The 20,973-nt window shown below is 44.1% G+C and overlaps 1 protein-coding gene across 1 annotated transcript in view; it reads left to right on the top strand.

Annotated features, from left to right (window-relative positions):
* Nucleotides 1–20,436, top strand: part of PPP3CC (protein phosphatase 3 catalytic subunit gamma) — a gene marked incomplete at both ends in the record, with an annotated part of 55,774 nt that extends 35,338 nt beyond the window's left edge. Inside the window, 7 exons of the mRNA XM_080710214.1 lie at nucleotides 426–551; nucleotides 1,248–1,316; nucleotides 7,498–7,539; nucleotides 8,422–8,491; nucleotides 9,063–9,160; nucleotides 18,891–18,920; nucleotides 20,246–20,436. Coding sequence (XP_080566340.1) covers nucleotides 426–551; nucleotides 1,248–1,316; nucleotides 7,498–7,539; nucleotides 8,422–8,491; nucleotides 9,063–9,160; nucleotides 18,891–18,920; nucleotides 20,246–20,436 — 626 coding nt within the window. The remainder of the gene's footprint in view (nucleotides 1–425; nucleotides 552–1,247; nucleotides 1,317–7,497; nucleotides 7,540–8,421; nucleotides 8,492–9,062; nucleotides 9,161–18,890; nucleotides 18,921–20,245) is intronic.
* Between the last annotated feature and the right edge of the window lie 537 nt (nucleotides 20,437–20,973).

The raw sequence follows: 20,973 nt of genomic DNA, 5'->3' as shown, positions 1-20,973 counted from the left end.
AGCTTTGGGTCTGGTTAATGACTAGGAAAACAGGCCATGTCCATTTGATGCATGGCGTTTGCCCTTAAAGGGGAGCTGTGATTGTACCCATTTGGCCTACAAAAGGGGACTGGGGGGAAATTTCTCTCATGTGGAACCTTAAAACCCTGTAGATAGTCACGCAGTAAACCCTTTGAAGTTTCAAGACCATTTCTTTTGTTCTTTTATTAGATGAGCTCTTTGAGCAACTTTGTTCCTTGGAATAAATCTTAAGAGCATGAACCATATACAATTCTTTAAAGTTTTCCATGTGCCCTTTATTTGGCCCTAATTTACAAATGCAGGGTGAGTCCCCAGACCCTGCGTGGTGGGGACGTGGCTACACAGAGCACACCAGTGGTCCTGTCATGTCCCTGCGTCAGGCTTTCTTGCTTTTTCCTTTCTAGCTGCAGTGTTGAAATATGAAAACAATATTATGAACATCAGGCAATTTAACTGCTCTCCACACCCCTACTGGCTCCCAAACTTTATGGATGTTTTCACGTGGTCTTTGCCTTTTGTTGGGGAAAAAGGTAAGAGAACCCAGCATGCACCTGAAGCATCCTTGTCTAGTGACTGAGCACATCCTTGATAGTTCAGAATCAAAAGGGTTTTCTTAAAGTTTATCAGAAATGTTTGCGAATTTTGTCTGTTTTGCTCATAGATTTTTAGATGGCACTTAGTTTGTTCTTAAATGTTAGTTCTAGTCTGTTGCAGTTCTCTAATTCTAAGGATAAGTAGCTGTCCTGCTATGATCAAGATGTTAGAATAACACAGTTACTCTACTGTTCCCTGGGTGGTTTCTTCAGTGCTGAAGAGATTTGGGTAGGATGTATCGTTCCTGGAATTTTATTTGTACAGTTACACAAATAAGCTATACAAATATAAAACAAGCCTGTTGGACTCTGCGTGTTGATGTGACTGCTTTGTAAAGTGGGAAGACATTTCTTATGTGCACATCTGAACAAAAGGCTCTGAACAGTAATCTATTCAAATCAAGTCATTCTGCAACAGAATACGCAAAGACTCCAGTCTTGATGGGGCAAGCGGTCTTTCTGGATTCTCTCTCAACTCCATGGTCCACATTTAATGCTAATGCTTTACAGCTATTCTGACTAATATAGTGACAAACACTTTTCGTGTGCTTACTTAACATGTCTGTGTATTTTGTATCCACGTCATCGGAGAGGAAGAGCTGTGTAACTCTTGGCTTCTTTTGTCCTGTGTAGTCACAGAGATGCTGGTTAACATCCTCAACATATGCTCAAGTGATGAGCTGTCGTCTGACGATGAAGAAGGTAAGCCGTTCACTAGAAACTAAGGTATTTGGGGTAGAATTCTAGTTTATTTCGAATAATTTTCTTTGTTTTATTAAAAAAAAGAATCGTGTACACTGGAGAAAGGTAAACTTTGAAAAATGGGAAACCATAAATAGGAAGCCACCTATAATGCCACCGTAACATACATGTCCACTGTTAACGTCGCGATGTGCTGTCCTACCTGTCGTTTGTCTTTGCACATGCTTTCTCCTTTCATTTTTTTAATTCACAAAAATGTGGCCATGTAATGGTATTAGAAACATTTACTTAGTTGTTCATGTTACTCATTCTCGGTGTGAACCAGTCCTGTACTCTTGGATATTGGACTTGTTTCAACTTTTTATTTTTATTTTTTTTTTGGTGGTACTGGGGTTCCTGGAAGCCCTTCTACCTCCGGGCTACACTCCCAGACCTATTTTTACATTTTCATTTTGGAAACAGGGTCTCCTAAGCCAGCGCACGGCTGGCTTCGAACCTGCGCGATCCTCCTGTCTCCGCCTCCCAAGCGCGGGGATTACAAGCGTGCGCCACCACGCCCGGCCAACTTTTTGTTTTTAACAGCTATTCTGTATTGAAAGATCATATAGATGAATCTTTGTATATCCTGTCAACTAGTATTTAGCCCACGCCTGATGTGTACCAAGGGCCGTGCAGGTCCTTGCTCTCAGTGAGCTTAGAGTCTAGCGTAGGGAAGACAAACAAGACATAAGTACAACTCAGATGGTGGTAGATGTGAAAGAAAGCAAAGCAGTGTGAGAAAATCAAGAATAGCATTTCTCAGGGCCGGGTGTGTCTCACTGCTAAGGAACCCGCCTGGCATGTGCCAGGTCCTGAATCCAACCCCAGCACATGCACACATACAAAAACAATGTTTTCTTATTATTTGCATAGGGTACACTTATACAAATTGCATATGTGTAAATTAGTGTTTGAAATTTTAAATCCGAAGCCAGGTACAGTGACACACACCTTAATCCCAGTAGTTGTGAGGCTGAGACAGGAGGATTGCGTGTTGGCCAGCTTCAGCAATTGAACAAGACTTCAGCAATTTAGAGAGACCCCGTTTCAAAATAATAATAAAAAAATAACAACAACAACAAAAAAAACCCAGGGCTGTGGGTATGGCTCAGAGGTAGAATGCCCCTGGGTTCAATCCCTAGTACAGAAATAAATTAATTAATTAATTAAAAAATTTTAAATCTAAAGTTGGGCTCCCCAGCTGCTGGGACACTGAGGCAAGAGGGTTCCAGGTTTGAAGCCAACCTGGTCAACTTACTGAGACCATGTCTAAAAATAAAAACCAAAAAGGGCTGAGGACGTAGCTTGGTGCTTGCCTAACATGTGTGAGGTCCTGAATTTGATTTCCAGGACCACACTAAAATAAAAATCTTAAACAACAAAATGTTTTCTAATCTGCTCCAGCTTCTAGTAGGGCAGCAGCTTACTTTCCTGTGTGGTGCATGGCTAGCAGCTTATCATATTATGTTATTCTCTCTCCAGCACTCTTTATTATGCTTGTTACAGGCTGTGTTTCTGAATTTTTAATTTGTACTTTTATGAGAACTAGCAGACAGTTTCTCTTGTGTTTATTGACCTTGGTTATTTCTCTTTTTGAATGTCAATTCATATCTTCTACTTGTTTTTCCACTGGGTTATACACATGGCTTTTTTCTTTATTAGTGTGTGAGGGATCTTTATATAGTAACATTTGTTGTATGTTTAGCCAAGTAATTTTCTTCCCAGTGTGTCCGAGAGGCTAGACTTCAAAGGTAGATCCTAACCTATCTGAGAGGACAGGAGATTCTGGACAGATAGTGGTCACTGGAGCACAACCCTAGGACTGCCCTCGCCCCGGGCTCTGTGCTAAGGTGACTCACTCAGCTGTAATCTAGCGCACGTGGGGAACATAGACTTATGGTTCAGCTTTCATATGGAAGGTGAAGAGCAGAGAGAACTTAGCTTGTGAATACGTTGACTTATGGAATAGGATCAATACAAGGATATAGTACAGCCAAGGAGAAAGAAGACAAGAAAACAAAGAGAGGAGAGGAGAGGGGGAAGGGAGAAGTTAGGGGAAGACAAAGTGTATAAGAAACATGTAATAAAATTTACATTCAGCCAGGCGTGGTGGCGCACACTTGTAATCCCACATTCGGGAGGCTGAGATCGGAGGATCGTGGTTCGGAAAGCCTCAGCTACTTAGCGAGGCCCTTCACAACTCAGTGAGACCCTGTTTCAAAAATAAAAAAGACTAAAAAATAGGGCTGGGGGTGTAGCTCGGAGGTAGAATGCACCTGGGTTCTATCCCCGGTACCGCAAAAAAAAAAAAAAAAAAAAAAAAACAAAAAAAAAAACATTCAAATCTAAATGGAAATGGAGATATTATGAAATCTATGATATGTGTTAAGACAGGACTCTTTTGTTGTTGCTTGTTTATTGTTTTTGAGGTGGGGTCTCACCGTGTCCCCCGAGCTGACCTTTAGCTCTTGGGATCAAGCGATCTTGCTGCCTCTACCTTCCGAATGCTGGGACTACAGGCTTGTCCCTGCTCTGAGAAAAGGTTCTTGGTTATCATGAGCATTTGCTTACAAAAGTATGCCAGCATCGTAAATGGGATATTTATTGAAGTCCTGCTTTTACTACCAAAGGTTCAAACCATCCAAATGTCCCTCGTGGAGACGGAGAGCCAGGTCAGTCAATTTATGATAGGCCTTCTGCCTGGAGCACTGTTTCCCCCACGCAGGCCTCCTTTCTCCTCTCAAGTTTGTGCCTATTCAGCTCACTCTTGCTTCCTCCTGGAGCAGCTTGCTGGCTTCCCTGGCAGATCTAGTACCTGCTAAATACGCTTTCAAACCCGACTGTTGAGACAATTAGAAAAGTGAGAGGGGAAAAAAGTAATCGCTTTAAAAGCATCAGAAGCTGACAGAGTAATTGGAAAGAGACAGAAACCAAGAGACAAGGCTGACACCTGGAACCATTTCTCTCTTGAGTACACTCATGAATATTTTTTTCTTGTGAAACTGGGGGTGGAACACAGGGGCATTCTACCTCCAAGCTCTACTCCCAGCCCTACCTGGTTTTTAATTTTTTTTATTTTTGAAGCAGAGTCTTATTAAGTTGAGGAGGGCCTCACTAAGTAGCTGAGGCTTACTGTGAGCCTGTGATCCTCCTGCCTCAGCCTCCCAAGAACTGGGATTACAAGTGTAGACCATCAGACCAGGGTCAAATGAATTTGTACTTTAAAATATGAAAAGTGAAAGCACTGGGGTATGGCTCAGTTGTAGAGCCCTGGCTTGGTGTGAGGCCCTGGGTTTGAACCCCTGCATCACAAAAATAAATAAACTGTAAAAAAGAAAGGCAAAATAATGCAGTACTTATAATACAGCATATCTTCATGACCTTAAAGGGAAAAAAATTTCTTAAGTAGGACACAAAAATCACTAACCAGATGGGCATGGTGGCACATGCTTGTAATCCCAGTGCTTGGGAGGCTGAGACAGGAGGATCACACAGGTTCAAAGCCAGCCTCAGCAACTTAGTGAGACCTGGTTTCCAAATAAATTATAAAATAGGTCTGGGGGTGTAGCCTGGAGGTAGAAAGCCCCTGGGTTCCACCCCCCCCAGCACCACAAAAATATCACTAACCATACAAGAAATGTAATGAATTAGACAATATTAAAAATAAGAATTTGAGCCAGGCGTGGTGGTGCACACTTATAGTCCCTGTACTTGGAAGCTGAGACAGGAGTATCTAGGTTCATGGACAGCCTCAGCATCCTAGTGAGGCACTCCACAACTTAGTGAAACCCTGTTTCAAAATAAAGATTTTTTTTTAAATTGGGTTATGGGTATAGCTCAGAGGTAAAATGTCCCTGGGTTCAGTCCCCAGCACCATAAAAAAAATTTTTTTTGGTTTATATCCAAAGACTCTACCAAGCATGTGAAAAGACAGGCTACAGAGTGGAAGAGGATATTTGCAATACAGCTAACAAAATTCTCATTTGCAAAAGATATAAAAAGCTACAGATGAGCCAGGCATGCTGGCGCATGCTTGTAATCCCAGTACGTGGGAGGCTGAGGCAGGAGGATCGCAGGTTTGCAGCCAGCCTCAGCTACTTAGTTATGCCTACCAAGGCTTAATGAGACCCTGTTTCAAAATAAAGAATACAAAATAGGGCTGGGTGTATAACTTGGAAGTAGAATGCCCCTAAGTTCAATCCCTAGCACTGCAAAACAAAAACAAAAACAAAATCAAAACAACTACAATCAAGCCAGGTGTAGTGGTGCGCTCCTGTGAGCCCAGCTACTTGGGAGTTTGAGGCAGGAGGATTGCAAATTCGAGGCCAGCCTGGGCAATTTAGGGAGGCCCTTTCTCAAAATAAAAAATAAAAAGAGGATGTAGCTCAGTGGTAGAGCATTTGCTTAGCGTGTGTGAGGTGTAGGGTTCAATCTCTGGTTGTGTGTGTGTGTGTTGTGTGTGTGTAAATATGAAAATGGATATGCCAAACTCTTATCCAGAGTTGACATATATGAGGAATACACATAGAATCTTGATTTGTAGAAGCCAAAAGTCAGAATCTGCCCAAGTGACCACTGGCAGTAGGATTCGTGGGCAGGCTGCCTGGGTGAGGCGGTGCACCGGGAAGACGACGACGGCCACAGCAACAGGGGACACGCGGGGTCCGTCCATGACGCTGAGCAAAAGAAACTCCAGTTACAGAAAATTTAAATCAATGAGGCTGAAGAGCTTGTGGATGGTGCTTCCACCGTAAAGCTAAAAAGGGCAGCAAGAGGACTTCAGGGGAAGTCAGAAGAAGGCGCTCCCCTGGGGAGGACAGGCCGCATCCAGAGGGGCTGAGGCGCGCCCTGGCTCGGGCAGTGCTCGGTTCAGTGGTCCAAGTGGTGCTTTTATAGGCATTTACTTTGTCTAAATCATCGGGTTATGTATTTTTTGTGTACTTTCTGTATCGTTATTGTAGTTCATGATTTTAAAAAAGGTACAAAAGGGTAATATGCCTATAAAACTGGGGAGATTGTTGTAGGGATTTTTGGAAGGTGGATTAACAAATGCCTTAGTATCACTGACTCAGCTTGATGGGGAGCTAAAGCCCAGGTTAGCAATAGGGAATGCTGCGCTCCAGCACCAGTTGCTAGGACTGGGAGCCGGGGGAGGGCGGACTGGCAGCAAGCTGACATTAGTAAAATCGGGTGCAAAGCAATTAAAGTCCTGGTTGCCACGGGGCAACTGCCTCTTCTCCAAGCCTGAAGTCCAGTCTCCAAATAAGTGTGAACCAAACCGTGTCTAGACTGGAGGTACAATGGAGAGCGCCAACGCTTTGCCCAAACCGAGGGACACGTGACTGTGCACGCCCGCTGCCTAGCAACAGAGGCCGCCAGAGCCCTGGCCCAAGCGCAGTCAACAGCCTCCCGGGGGAGTGAGCGCCAAGCCGCCACAGCCGGAGCAGACTCCTAGAGACAAGCAGCAGGAGCCGCCAAACGCAACCCGAGTGAACTTGAAATTCTGCAGGTTTAAAACCGTAAAAAGGAAAATACCCCCGAAAGATAAGATAGGGGCTCCGTTGAAAAACCACAGTGCTAGCCGGCGTGGCGGCGCACGCTTGTCATCCCCGCGCTCGGGAGGCAGACAGGAGGATCGCGCAGGTTCGAAGCCAGCCTCCCTGGCTTAGGAGACCCTGTTTCCAAATAAAAATGTAAACATAGGTCTGGGAGTGTAGCCCGGAGGTAGAAGGGCTTCCAGGAACCCCAGTACCACCAAAATAAATAAATAAATAAATATCACATGCTCCTCCGAGATTTGTAAACGGTCTTGCCCTTTGTTTCTGTGCCTTGTTTTGTTCCACAAAGGAGATTTTTTTCTTTGTCTACTGTTATTTTCGTGGGCTGTAGGAATTAGAAAATATCGAATAATAATGGGCGAAAATGAACACAAGACGTTAAACTTTTAAGAAATGAGACACTGGGAGAGGCGTCGCGTCTAGCATGCGCATGCGTGGCGGTGCCAGGCCTCCCTCGCGCCGATGACGGCCGCCCGCCCCCACGGGACGCTTCACTGTGGTTTTCGTTCTTCCATCTCCCTTTCGTTCTCTCCTCATATCTCCATCTTCATCTCCTTGCTTCTTGGTGTCTCTTCTCCCTGAAGATCACTACGTTTCAAGCTACCAGAAAGGTACCCAACTGAAGTGTGCTGAGAGCTTTCTAGCCCCTGTCTGTCCTGCCGCAGTCTATTGGTCAGGCGTTTTTAATTGCAAGTGGACAGTTTCACATGGCCCTCCGTCTTCCCTGTCGATGGTAATGTCTGTTTTCTCTGGACCTGCTGCTGGATCTAGCAGGATCCGAGAACTGGAGGTGAGGAAGGAGAGGCCATGCTTTCTTTCCCCAGCCTTTGAGTGCTGTTGCCGGGTGCAACGCCTGACCTTGGCTTCTCCTGTGTGGGCTGCTTCCTAGAGCTTAGACGGGAAAAAGCCATGCCTTAACCCCTCCTCTGTCGCTTTCTAAAATACCTCACCCATCCTTGCCATCTGTCTTGCTCAGCGGTCAGTAGTGCTTTGAAGAGATAACTCACTGATATGAGTAAGTGAAATTCAGGATGAAGCAGCCCTCGCGAAGTCCAGGAGAGCTGCCTGAGCCCGTGCTCATGCGCAGACACTGCTGGGACAACCACCTGCCTTTGGTGGGCCACAGCCCCGGCCAGCGTGGGCCTTCGCCATCCCAGGAGGCCTTTGCCGCAGCCGCTCTCTGCGAGGTTGTCTCTGTGTTTCAGTGTGCGCGTGTCGGGACACGGGGCGCCCACCTCACGCACCCTCCTTCTGTCTCGTTCTGTCGCCCTTCATGCTTTTTACTTTACCTCTTTTTTTTCTACATTTTTTTCCTCTTGCTCCTTTGAACTTTGGGGGAGTTTTTATTTGTTTAAACAAACTTGGACCTTGATTTCTTAAAAAACAAATAAAAACACAGTTCCCTTTCATTAAAAAAAAAAAACTTCCTCCTGCATTTTTTTTAAAGCCAACCTGTTAACACACCCTTTAACCCCTCCTTCTTTGTATTCCCTAAGGGTACCCCTCAGATCGGAAAGAGGTCATCAAGAATAAGGTCAGAGCCATAGGGAAGATGGCCCGGGTCTTTTCGATTCTTCGGTAAGGATGATCTGTGGTCACAGTGTGGGGTAAAGGCATTTGAAAGTACATGAGTAGCTTGTTTTAGAGTCGTCTTTAGAATTGGAATTTGGTATTGGAACCGCTAGTCTTCAGGTTGACGGATTGAGCCAGATTGCACGTTAACGTGACGAGGCCTCGTGGTGAGCGACCCTCGGAGCCGCTTAGATGAGTGCTTGCAGTGGTTTAGTGGGGATGGCCCATGCTCGAATTCTGGGTCTGCCTCTTTGCTGTGTGATCGTGGATTTAATCTCTGTGGTTCAGTTTCCTGGTCTGGAAAACAGAGATAAATAGGACCTTGCTCACAGGTGGCTAGGTGGATTAAATGGATACTGTGTGGGAAATAGTGCCTGGCTGTAAGTGCCTCTGGCTGAAAAGCAAGAGCTGGCCGATTGTCAAAACCTGGAATATTGGCAGAACACCCCTTTTCCTCGAGCCAGGGGCCGGGTCTGTGGTGGGGAGCCCGCCCTCCACCTGGTGCCTTCCTTTGGGTGTGGCTGGCGTGCCGAGGGTGGCCCCTGGCATTAACCAGGGCTTCGCTGTTCCTTTGCAGGGAGGAGAGTGAGAGTGTGCTGACTCTCAAGGGCCTCACTCCCACAGGCACCCTCCCCCGGGGCGTCCTCTCAGGAGGGAAGCAGACCATCCAGACAGGTGAGTATAGGCGCTTCTTCCGTAGAGGGTGCCCCCTCCCCCAGCACTCCCCCTGCAGTTACAAAGCAAGGCTTCATTCCATAAAGGATGCTAAAGCGACTGGACGGCTATCTGGGGGAGAAAAGGAGTCTTAACCCCTACTTCCTTCCCTCTGAACACAAAAACTAATTCAGAATGGATTGTAATGTGCATGTAAAAGGTGAGCCAGGTTTGGTAGCTCAGGCTTGTAATCCCAGTACCTGGGAGGCTGAGAGAGGAGGATCGCAGACTCAAAGCCAGCCAGCCTCTGCAGTTTATCAAAGCTCTCAGGAACCTAGTGAGACCCTGTTTCTAGTATAGCTTTGGGGTAAAATGCCTCTGGGTTCAATCCCCAGCACCAAAAGTAAATAAATAAATAAATAAAGTAAAAGGTAAAGCAATAAAACTCCTAAAAGAAAGTACAGAGAGAAAGCATCTGGGTAGGCAGAGTTCTTAAGGACACATTGGGAGGCGGAGGCAGGAGGATCGCAGGTTCAAAGCCAGCCATGCTGGCTAAAGAGACCCTGTTTCCAAATAAAAATATAAAATGGGTCTGGGAGTGTAGCCCAGAGGTAGAAGAGTTTCCAGGAACCCCAGTACCACAAAAAAAAAAAAAAAAAGAAAAGAAAAGAAAAGAAAGAAAGGAAACAGTCATGAACTGGATCTCATTAAAGCTCATTAAAATAATTTTCTCTTAGCCAGGCATGATGGCACATGCCTATAGCTACAGGTCCTTGGGAGGCTGAGGTTCATTTGAGCCCCATGAATTCAAGGCCAGCCTGGGCAACATAGCAAGACTGTCCCCCACCAAAAAAATTAATTTCTCTTTATGAAAATACATGATTAGGAGATGTAAAAGGCAAGCCACAAACTGGATTTTTATAACACATATGTCTGACAAAGGACTTGTGTTCAGGATAAAGAACTATAAATAACAAGAAAAACATTTAAAAATTGTCAGGTAATTTTAATAGGCACTTCACGAAAGAATCTATCAAAGTAGCCAATAAGCATATGAAAAGATGCTCATTATGGTTATTTATCTGGAAAATGGAGATTCAAACTATAGTGACAGACACTGCAAACCCATTAGAATGGCTAAAATGTTTAAATCTGACAACACCATGTCTTGGTATCTGACAATACCACGCACTTTGTGGAGAGCAAAACTAGGCATGTGTTAGTGGGTTTGCAAATTGGTTCAAGCTCCTTGGCAAACTTATGGGCAGTAAGTCAAAGTTATGTCTGTCCCGTAAGGATCAGCACTGCCTCACAGTTCATACCTTATCTCTTCCCCATAAACTAGCAGCTCCGCGCTTGGTATAGCAGAGAGAAACTCGCACATCTGTCTACCGAAAGCCTGCAGAGTATGCTCATGGTAACTTTTTTCATAATAGCCCCAAACTGGAAACAAATGTTCACTGAGAGCAGGGTCTATAAATTGTATTTTATTTATATAAAAATGACCTTTTTCTGCAGTACTGGGAATGGAACCCAGGGACATTGTACCTCCGTCCTACACCCCCAGCCCTATTTTTTAGTCTTTTCATTTTTGAAACAGGGTCTCACCGAGTTGCAAAGGGCCTCGCTAAGTAGCTGAGGCTGTCATGAACTGCGATCCTCCGCTCTCAGACTCCCGAATGCTGGGATTACAAGCACGTGCCACCAGGCCCAGCTCTTAAAAATGACATATTATGGGTACATGCGGCAACGTAGCTGGATCTCACAGATCATAAGGTAACCTAAAAAGCCAGACACAGAAGAGCACAGACTGATGTAAAGGTGATGTTTAAGAGCAGGCAGAGCCGGGTGTGGTGGCGCACACTTGTAATCCCCGCGCTTGGGAGGCTGAAACAGGAGGATTGCATGGGTTCGAAGCCAGCCTCACCTACTGAGTGAGGCTCTCAGCAACCTAGTGAGACCCTGTTTCCAAATAAAATATTTAAAAAAAGGTCTGGGAGTATAGCCCGGAGGTAGAAAGCCTCTGGGTTCCACCCCCAGTACCACCAAAAAAAAAAAAAAAAAAAGAGCCGGCAGAGCAGGCAGTGGTAGGAGAAGCCAGAGTGGGCTCCCTCTGGTGCGGTGCTGACGGCCACAGGCACTTCTAGTGTTGGGAAAGTTCCGGTTCACCGTCCAGGTTGTCGTTATAGATGCATAGACATATGTACAAAGGAGTTAAGCTCTCCACTCCTCATGTGTGTGTTTTATACCTTTCTGAGAACAGTTTGGGAGTGGCAGCCTCTCCCTTGGAAGTGCGGGCACCCCCACCAGCGGCTGTATTTTTGCCCTGTGCCACAAAGTCCCTTCTTCAATTGAAGTATTATTTCCAGGCAGTATGTGGGAGCTGGCTCCCAAGCAGAGGGAGTCCTGGAATGAAAAGATTAGTGTTTTTAGAATGAACACAGATCCAGCAAAAGAGGGAGAGATAAGAGACCATGGCTAGATGACTAGTTCTAGGCATAGAAACGGTCACTGGAGCTACCATATTTATTTTGGTTTTGAAACACGTTCTTGCCAAGTTACCACCCTGGCCTCAAACCCAGCCACCTCATGTCTCTGCTTCCCAGGCACTGGGAGGCGTGTGCCACCGTGCCAAGAACAGAGAATTCTATACATGTATAATTTGGGAATTTGTTTGCAACTCTGGGTCACGTTTTGGACTAGTCCTAGTGTATCCAGTTTTTTTTTTTCATTCTTAATTTGGATAAATGTTTTAATCAATTTAGGATTACTTCTTGATATTTCCAAAATTGATAGAAATCTTCAGGCATGTTTGAGAAGAACAATAGTAAAGTTTCTTCCAGCTTTTTAGAGCTTCTTATTGTCACTTATTGACAAGAACTGAGTTTGTTTTATCATTTTCATAGAGTCTCGGATCCACAGGTTCATTGGCTCACTGGAGCAATAGCTGAGAAAGAGCTTTAATTGTTCACATAACTTCACTTGAAAAGATTTCAGCCGGCAATATCCCATACGCCCTTACCGCATACATTAATTAATGCCACCCTTTGTCCCAAGAGGGATTTGAGGGCGTTACAGTACATGTACAATACAGTGTAAAATAAATATGCTCAGAAATTGGAGCACAAAAGAGTTAAAAATAAATGCAACAGTCAGCCACAGATTTATTTGCCTTGGAGCTTGCTAATAGCCAAAATAAGCAGGAAAGCCGGGAACAGAGCAAAAATTCACAAAGAACATATGATAAAAATTAGGTCAGTTATAAATTGGACTGTATCAAAATTAAAAGCTTTTGTGCTGTAAATGGTATTATCAAGAGAGTGAAAAGACAACTTATAGCATGTGTGACAGTATTTGCAAACCATGTATCTCATAAGGGACTGATTCTTAGAAAATGTAAACTCTTACAACAAAATAAAAAGTGATTACAAGCCAGGCGTGGTGGCGCATTCTTAAATCCTACTACATGGGAAGCTGAAAAAGGAGGAGCAAAGGTTCAAGGACAGCTTTAGCAATTTAGTAAGTTACTGTTTCAAAATAAAATAGGGCTAGGCATGTAGCTCAGAGCTGAAATGCCCCCAGGTTAAAAAAAAAAAGGAAAAAATTTCCTCACAATTAAAAAATAAAGTATTTGAAGTGACATTTTTCCCAAAAGACATACAAATGGGACTTCCAGGAAGATGGCGACCAAGAAATGCAGCGTTTACAAGTCCTGGTAACACTCAATCTCGATTGCCACAAAATCAGTGCTTTTCATAGCCAGAAAACACTATCGGCAGAGAAATAAAAAATGTAAACACAAGGGACAGAGAAAAAGAAGTCTAGAAAAACATGTAGAGACCAGAAAAGAAACCAGCCCACAATGCAGTGGCAGAGCTGCGCCGGCGCCATCTTCCCTCACAGTACCAGGCTCCAGAGAGGAAAGGTAAACAAGGAGCTGAAGTGAGCAGCTGCGGATCATTTGGATGTAATTCAGCAGTTCTTCCAGCACAAAGAACGTCTAAAACTCCCAGTGGACAAGATCATCACGCCTTCCAGGGACTCAGAACGGAGCTCAAAACCAGAAAAGAAATATGCAGCCTCACGGCCGAGGGCGTGACAACGGCTCCATATTGCCAGCAGCGGCAGCGAGTTCACCAGGCCCGTGACAGCTCCAGATCGGCGCACACAATCACTGTAAGTAAAATTGCGGCCCCTACAGGATAAATCCCAGCACTGCATGCCCAGGGACTTGCGCAGCTTTGATAATCTCCCTGGGTCTGAAATTTTACAGACCAACCCAGTGAAGAGTAGCAGTGGCAGAGATACCACACCCTAGTTGCAGCTCCCTGTGGGAAAACGCCCAGCCCGACACCCCCGCGGTCTCGTGCAGCCTCAATTAACTCCCTGGGTCTGAGACTTTACAATACAACCGAGTAAAGGAGTAGTGGCGGCTGAGATTACAACAAACTCGAGATCCAAAGCACCCTAAGTGAAGTTGTGGTGAACTGGGGAAGAACCCAGAGAAGGCACAAACTTCTGAAATCATGGGAAAGAGGAATAACAATAGAGCAATGAATGCCCACAACCCCATAGTATCAGAACCTGATAACAGAAATTCAGAGATCTCCAGAAGATCAAATCAGGAATATAACTGTAGAAATAATATAGGACTTTTGAAAAGAATTTAGAGAGAGTCTAAAAGACATAAAGGATGCAATCATTGAGGTAAAGGCATCAATTCAAACTATAAACAATCAATTAGACCACATGGAGAATAGAGTCTCACTCCTAGAAGATGATCACTCCAAAAACGAATGCATAATTTATAACTTAGAAAAAAAATCAGACAGTAGGAATCTGACATTGAAGAAATATGGGCCCATTTTAATAAAAGCTAACCTAAGAATAATTGGAATAGAGGAGGGAAAAGAAGGTTAAAACAAAGGGATCAATAATATCTTCAAAGTAATAATAGCAGAAAATTTTCCAAACATAGAGCAAAAGGTCGATACACAGGTCCAGGAAACTTATAGAACTCCCTTTAGACAGGATCAGAGAAGAGGTTCCCCACGCCACATAATTGTCAAAATGACCAATGTAGAAGCCAAGCAGAGAATCTTAAAGGCAACAAAAACAAAAGGCCAAGTGACATTCAGAGGCAAACCAATTAGAATCACTCCAGACTTCCCAAACCAAGTCATGAGAGCCAGAAGGGCTTGGAGTAACATATTCCAAACTCTGAAAGAAAACAACTTCCAGCCAAAAATTTCCTACCCAGTAAAACTATCTATTAAATTAGATGGGGAAGTAAGAAGCTTCCATGACAAATAGAAACTGAAGGAATTTATGTCTTCAAAACCAGCGCTAGAGAAAATACTCAAAGATACTAACCACAAAGAAGAAATAGGTAACACACACCAGAACCAGAGAAATAAGATTTTCCATCCAGCAGACAACTAAGCAAAGAAGAATAAACAGTATTTCAAACAGAAATAAAATCTTAACATGTTAGGAGTTAAACGTTATCTCTCAATAATCACACTGAATATAAATGGCCTCAATTCCCCAATAAGAAGACATAAAGTGGCAAATGGATTAAAAACCAGTATCCATCTATCTGCTGCTTACAAGAAACACACTTTACAAGTAAAGATAGTAACAATTTCAAGGTAAAGGGCTGGAGCAAGGTAATTCATGTTAAGTAGCCATCCTAACAAATGTGAAATAGTATTTCACTATAGTTTTTATTTGTATTTCCTTAATGATTAGTTATATTATGATAATGATGAGTGATATTCATGAGTTTATTGGTCATATAAAAATCTTTGGAGATTCATTACCTATTTTAGTCTTTTATCTATTTCTAAATTGTATTGTTTGCTTTTATTGTTGCTAATTTCTAGGATTTCTATTTGGAATATTAATATACCTTCAGATATAGCATTTGGAAATATTTTATCCCATTCTATCGTAACTTTTAATTTTATTTGCATTGTCTTTGGATGTACAATATTTTTTATGAAGTTTTTTTATTCTTTTGTTGCCTGTGCCTTTGGAATCATATCTAAGAAATCATTGCCAATTTCAATGTTGTGAAGTTTTATGACCCAGATTTTCTTCTAAAAGTTTATAGTCTTAAAATTTACACTTAGGTCTTTTATCTATTTTGAGTTAATATCTGTATATGGTATTAGGTAAGGGTCCAATTTTATGCCTTTTTATGTAATTGTTATTTTTCAATAATATTTAGAGAAAAGATTATTATTTCCTTCACCAAATGTTCTTGGAAACCTTGTCAAAAATAACTTGACCATATATGGAAGAATTTATTTCTAGGCTTTTTATTTTACTCCACTGGTTTATATATCTGCCTATATAGCAGTACTACACTGTTTCAATTATTGTTGCTTTGTAAGGTTTGAAATCAGAAATTGTACATCTTCTAGCTGTATTCTTTTTCGAGATATTTTGGGTGTTTAGAGTTCATATTTCATGTTAGGATCGATTTTTTCTGAAAATAAATAAATAAGTAAATGTATAAAAAATAAAATAATGTAAAAAAAAAAGAAAATTGGAATTGAACACCAAAAAAAAAAATTTGATGGAATCTCTTTGGAAAACAGTATGAAAGATCCTCAGAAGAAGGAAAACAAACTTACCGTATGACCCAGCAACACCACCTCTGGGATCTACCAAAAAGAATGAAAACCAAAATACCAAACTAATGCATGAGCAACCGTGTTCATAGATGCACAGTTCACCACTGCCAAACCGTGGGACACCAGCCAGGATGCAAGATGTCCTTCAACAGATGAATGGATTACAAAACTCTGGGATGTGTACACAATGGAATTTGCCCAGCCATAAAGGAGAACAAAATTATGGCATTTGTAGTGAAATGTCCCAAAAAATAAGAAATCAGATACTTTCTCTAATGTGCAAAAACTAGGGAGAAATGGGTAACAGGAGGAACTCTAGATGAAGAAGAGATCCTATAGAGGAGCAATTAAAGTGACCTCTCTGAGGGCATGGGAGGGGGAAAGAGGGAATTTCATTAAAGCAAATGATGTACGTAAACAAACATATCAAAGTTAATCAGGAAACCAAGCATGGGAAGGAGGGAGGGGGAGGATAGGAGTCAGGAATTGGGTAAGGGCTGATTGGGTGATGTGTGCATGTATATCTCAATTTTTTTTTGTCCTATTAAGAAGTATGACTACAATGCACCAATAAAAATTTATTTAAAAAAGACATACAAACGGCACATGAAAAGATATTTGAAATCATTAGACATTTAAGAAATGCAAATCACAGCCACAGTGAGATACCACCTCAGCCACTGGGACAGAGGGATGGCTTCAGGACAAGAAGTGCGGCGGGGTAGCTCAGCAGGAGAACATTGCCCAGCAGGCACCAAGCCTTTGGAGAACACACTTTGGTAGTTCTTCACAGGGTTAAACAGAGCTATCATATAATCTAGAAATTCAGTTCTAGTCATATACCCTACCCAGGAAAGGAAATAGGACCTCACAGAAAACTTGGGCACAGATGTTCATAAATGGCCTTTCTTTATTCAGCACTGGGGATGGAAGCCAGAGCCATTCTACCTCTGAGCTACACCCCCAGCCCTACTTTTTTTATTCTTTATTTTGAAACAGGGTCTCACTGAGTTGCAGAGGGCCTCACTAAGTAGCTGAGGCTGTCCGCGAACCGCGATCATCTAGGTCTCAGGCTCCCGAATGCTGGGATTACAAGCGTGCACCACCACACCCAGCTTGATCCTCCTGTCTCAGCCTCCCAGATGCTGGGATTACAAGTGTGCCCCACCACGCCTGGCCATAAATAGCATTCTTCATAATAGCCCCAAAGTAAGCGCAACCTGAATATCCATCAACTGGATAAGCAAAATATAGTATATGTGATATTCAGCCATAAAAAGGAAAAAGGTACAAGTGCATGCACTTTTTCAAGGGTGAACCTTGAAAACACTGCTAGAGCTGGGTTTTGTAGTACAGACCTGTAATCCTGGGACTTGCGAGGCTGAGACAGTGAGGCTCTCAACAACTGTTGCCAGATAAAAAATTAAATAGGGCTGGGGGTGCAGCCCAGAGGTTCCAACCCCAGCACCACACAGGAAAAGAAAACATTATTAGGTAATAGAAGTCAGTCACTAAAGACAGTATTTGATTCCGCTTCTGTGAAATGCGTCAAATAGTCAAATCTACAGAGACAGAGGTGGCTTAGTGGCGAGCTGGGGTTACGGGGAAGAGGTGAGAGGAGAGAAGGGCGGTGGCTGCTGATGAGAGAGTTACTTTTCAGCCTAATGAAACTGTCCTAACCACAGATTGTGATGATTTCCCACCCCTGACTATATCAAAACAGTTGACGCGTACCCTTTAAACAAGTGAGCTTTACGGCATATGCGTTATATTTCAGTAAAGATGTGAAAGAGGAAAAAAAGCAGCTGAGTAGTTTCACATGACTTGTTCCTTATAACGTCCGCCGTGTAGGTTGTGGTCTCAACACCCAGTGCAAACAAGCAGTTCCCTGAAGGCCCAAAGCAGCGCCACGCTAGTATCCATTTACTGGCAGATTCGAGTTGTAATTGGCCCAGCACTCTGCAGGCAGGTCAGGCCAGGCCTGGCTATGGCTGCCCACCACAGCTTCAGTGCCGTGTTCCCGCGGCACCACAGCTTTCTTGTGTGGCTCCTCTGCCCAAGGAGATCAAGCGATGCGGCAGTGCTCTCACACACGCCTGCGTCTGGTGGCCGAGCGCAGGCCCCAGAGGGGTTGACTCCAAACGCCCCCCTCCACGAGCGCAGGCCCCAGAGGGGTTGACTCCAAACGCCCCCCTCCACGAGCGCAGGCCCCAGAGGGGTTGACTCCAAACGCCCCCCTCCACGCCGTGCGCGGAAGTTGCCTCTGCCTGTTCTTTTCCTTTCTCCTTGCTGCTCACCCCCTGCGCCTTCTTTAAGGAGATGGTGATGGAGGAATTGACGAGGCTGCCCTAACAGGATCTTTCTTGGTGCAGTTTGTAACCTGTTCACTATACTAGGTTTTGCTGTATGGAAAAGAAGATGCTAATTTTAAAACTGCTTCCTCTTTGAACACTGAGGGAGGGAGAAGAGGGCCTTGCTGGTCACTTGCGGCTCCCTTGCACACTGACCGGGAGCACACGGGATGCCGGCCTCGCACGCTGCCAGTCCCAGATTGGTCCATGAGTTTGCACTGGAATCGAGTAGTTGTATGTGGTCCGCCCTGGAATAGACATCGCCCCTACCTTGTAACCTTTTTTTTTTTCTTTCTTCTTCTTCCAAATGCCAGTCTATTCTTCAAAGGTTACTCTTCTTTATTATTAGGTAATTTTTAAAAAGGGCAGCTGGACCCCACATCAGAAGTAGCATTGGATGTCCTTAAATGAGGCCCGGCCGCAGCTCATTTAATACCGGCTGAGTCATTTCCATCTAAAACTCTGTCGTGACGTCAAGGTTTCCATTCGACAAGTAATTTTGAAACATGACGCAAAGCCGTGAGCTAGCAGCTGGCAGTCTCGAGTGAAGAGAGCGCTGTTCCCTTGCCCTGAAATGACCACGGTCCAGGACTGCCCTGCGTGGCCTCAGCGGTCCTGCTGGCCCTCGCTCCTCTCCGCGTGGACTTTGGTGTGGAGGGGAGCTGCGGGCGGGCCGGGGTATCTGCTGGCAGCGGTGCCGCCGGCTCACTCACTCTCTTTCTGTCCTCATCGCATGCCCCTGCTCCTGCTCCCACACAGCCACGGTAGAAGCCACAGAGGCCCAGGGAGGTATGGCCATGGTACTCTGGTAGAGGTCTCCTGTGTCTGTCTACTGGCTTTAAAAAGCATCGTTGACATGTCAGAGCTTGTGTTACTGTGTCACCAGGACACGAACAGAGAGGAAAGAAGCTGCTCTTCTAAGCATGTTCGTGGTCCTGTCTTTGTCTTCACTCAAATGACCTTCACCACAGCTGAAGTCCTTTCTGGGCTCTGTCAGTTTCAATGCGATGGCTGAAGCTTCAGCATCTGGTGGTGAGAGGCGAAGTGGGTTTATCGTGTATCCCTCTGCATACAAGAGGCATCCACTTGACCAAGAGTCACGCGAGCCGGCCTCTTTACCCAGCGGCTCTCAAGGTTATTAAGAGCAGAGCCAAAAGGAGACTAGAATTTAGATTGCTTCTGTTCTGAGATTGCCTTGAGGCAGTCCAATCATCTTTGTTTCTATGGAGACATATTTTAACGCCATTTATGAATTTGTGGATGAAAACCACTATAATTGATAGACTTGTATCATAAATTTGTTTTATTAGATAAAGTGGTTCAAACTGAGAATGCCTTTCCTCGATACAAAAGTCAAATCAGAAGGAAAATATCGGCCGGGCGTGGTGGCGCACGCTTGTCATCCCCGCGCTTGGGAGGCTGAGACAGGAGGATCGCGCAGGTTCGAAGCCAGCCGCGCGCGCTGGCTTAGGAGACCCTGTTTCCAAAATGAAAATGTAAAAAATAGGTCTGGGAGTGTAGCCTGGAGGTAGAAGGGCTTCCAGGAACCCCAGTACCACCAAAAAAAAAAAAAAAAGAAGGAAAATATCTACAAGCTGTGTTGATGGTTTCTATGTTCAGCTCCTGGTTATGTGGGTTAAAAAGCTGTCCCAAACAAAAAGATGAGCTTTCTTGTTATCTTTTTTTTTCTTTTGTAGTTAATGTAGTATTTGTGTTTAAAAGCAACTGCTCTGTGTTTAACTTGGTCTATTGTCCTGGTATTGCCTTTAAATTTTTCAGCATGTTTCTGGCCCATTAAAAAAAAAAAAACACCCTCTTTCTCAAATGTGTTGGGGCCAAGAACCTCCTAGCTTTTTGTCAGGTCTTATTTTGACATGGTTATTCATTGTGAGCTTCTATAAAAATTAAATTTCAGCTACCCTTCGGGCTGTATGGAAGCCGTAGTTTTAGACAAGACCGTTTCGGTCAAACGTTGCCTGTCCCCATCACCAGCTCTGTGTCCCTGGCCACCTTTCTGTGTGTTCCTAGGAGAGCTCTGTGTGCTAAGCATTTGGTTAAGTTTTAGCTTTGCAGTCTGACCAAGCACTCCCCACCCCTTTCTTGTTTTTCTGTAGCCATTAAAGGGTTTTCAGTTTCACGCAAGATCCGGAGTTTTGAAGAAGCCCGAGGCCTGGATCGAATCAACGAACGGATGCCACCCCGAAAAGACACCACATACCACGAGAGGCCGGCGAAGCTGGCGTCCCCCCCTGTCCGTGCAGACGTTTCACACAAGAGCATCCCAGAGAGGAAAGGCCCCCAATGACCAGAGAGCCCCAGGCGGTGAGGGCGCATCCCAGACTTGCTGACAAATTCTATTTATTTACTATTGGTAAACGGAACAAAAGCAACTTAAGCCTGGAGGCGCATTCATAATTCCATCTTCATTTATTCTGTAAGAAAGGTGACCATTTTATAAATTCTCTTAATTTACAGCCAGTATGTATAAAGAGTATATCTATTTTGTTTTCCCCTTTCCCCTCACCCCAGTTTTTAGGAACGGATTGGATTGTTGTCAGAACCTTTAAGTCTTGTGCTATAAAGGGGACCTTCCCCCAATAAAGGGGCCTTGGAAACCTCGACCCTGGGTTTCTGACTTGAACTAGACAGCCTTTTCTCTTGCGTTTGAAAGGTAATATAACTAATAACTTAGCCAGGCATGGTGGCACACGCCCGTAATCCCAGTGTTCGGGAGGCTGAGACAGGAGGTTCACAATTTCGAGGACAGCCTCAGCAGTTTAGTGAGGCCCTCTACTACTTAGTGAGACCCTGTTTCAAAATAAAAAATAAAATATGGCTGGGG

Source organism: Muscardinus avellanarius (genome assembly GCF_963383645.1).
Source record: "Muscardinus avellanarius genome assembly, chromosome: 14".
NCBI lineage: Eukaryota > Metazoa > Chordata > Mammalia > Rodentia > Gliridae > Muscardinus > Muscardinus avellanarius.
The sequence above is the reverse complement of the archived record's forward strand: the minus strand, read 5'-3'. Positions and strand labels throughout refer to the sequence as shown.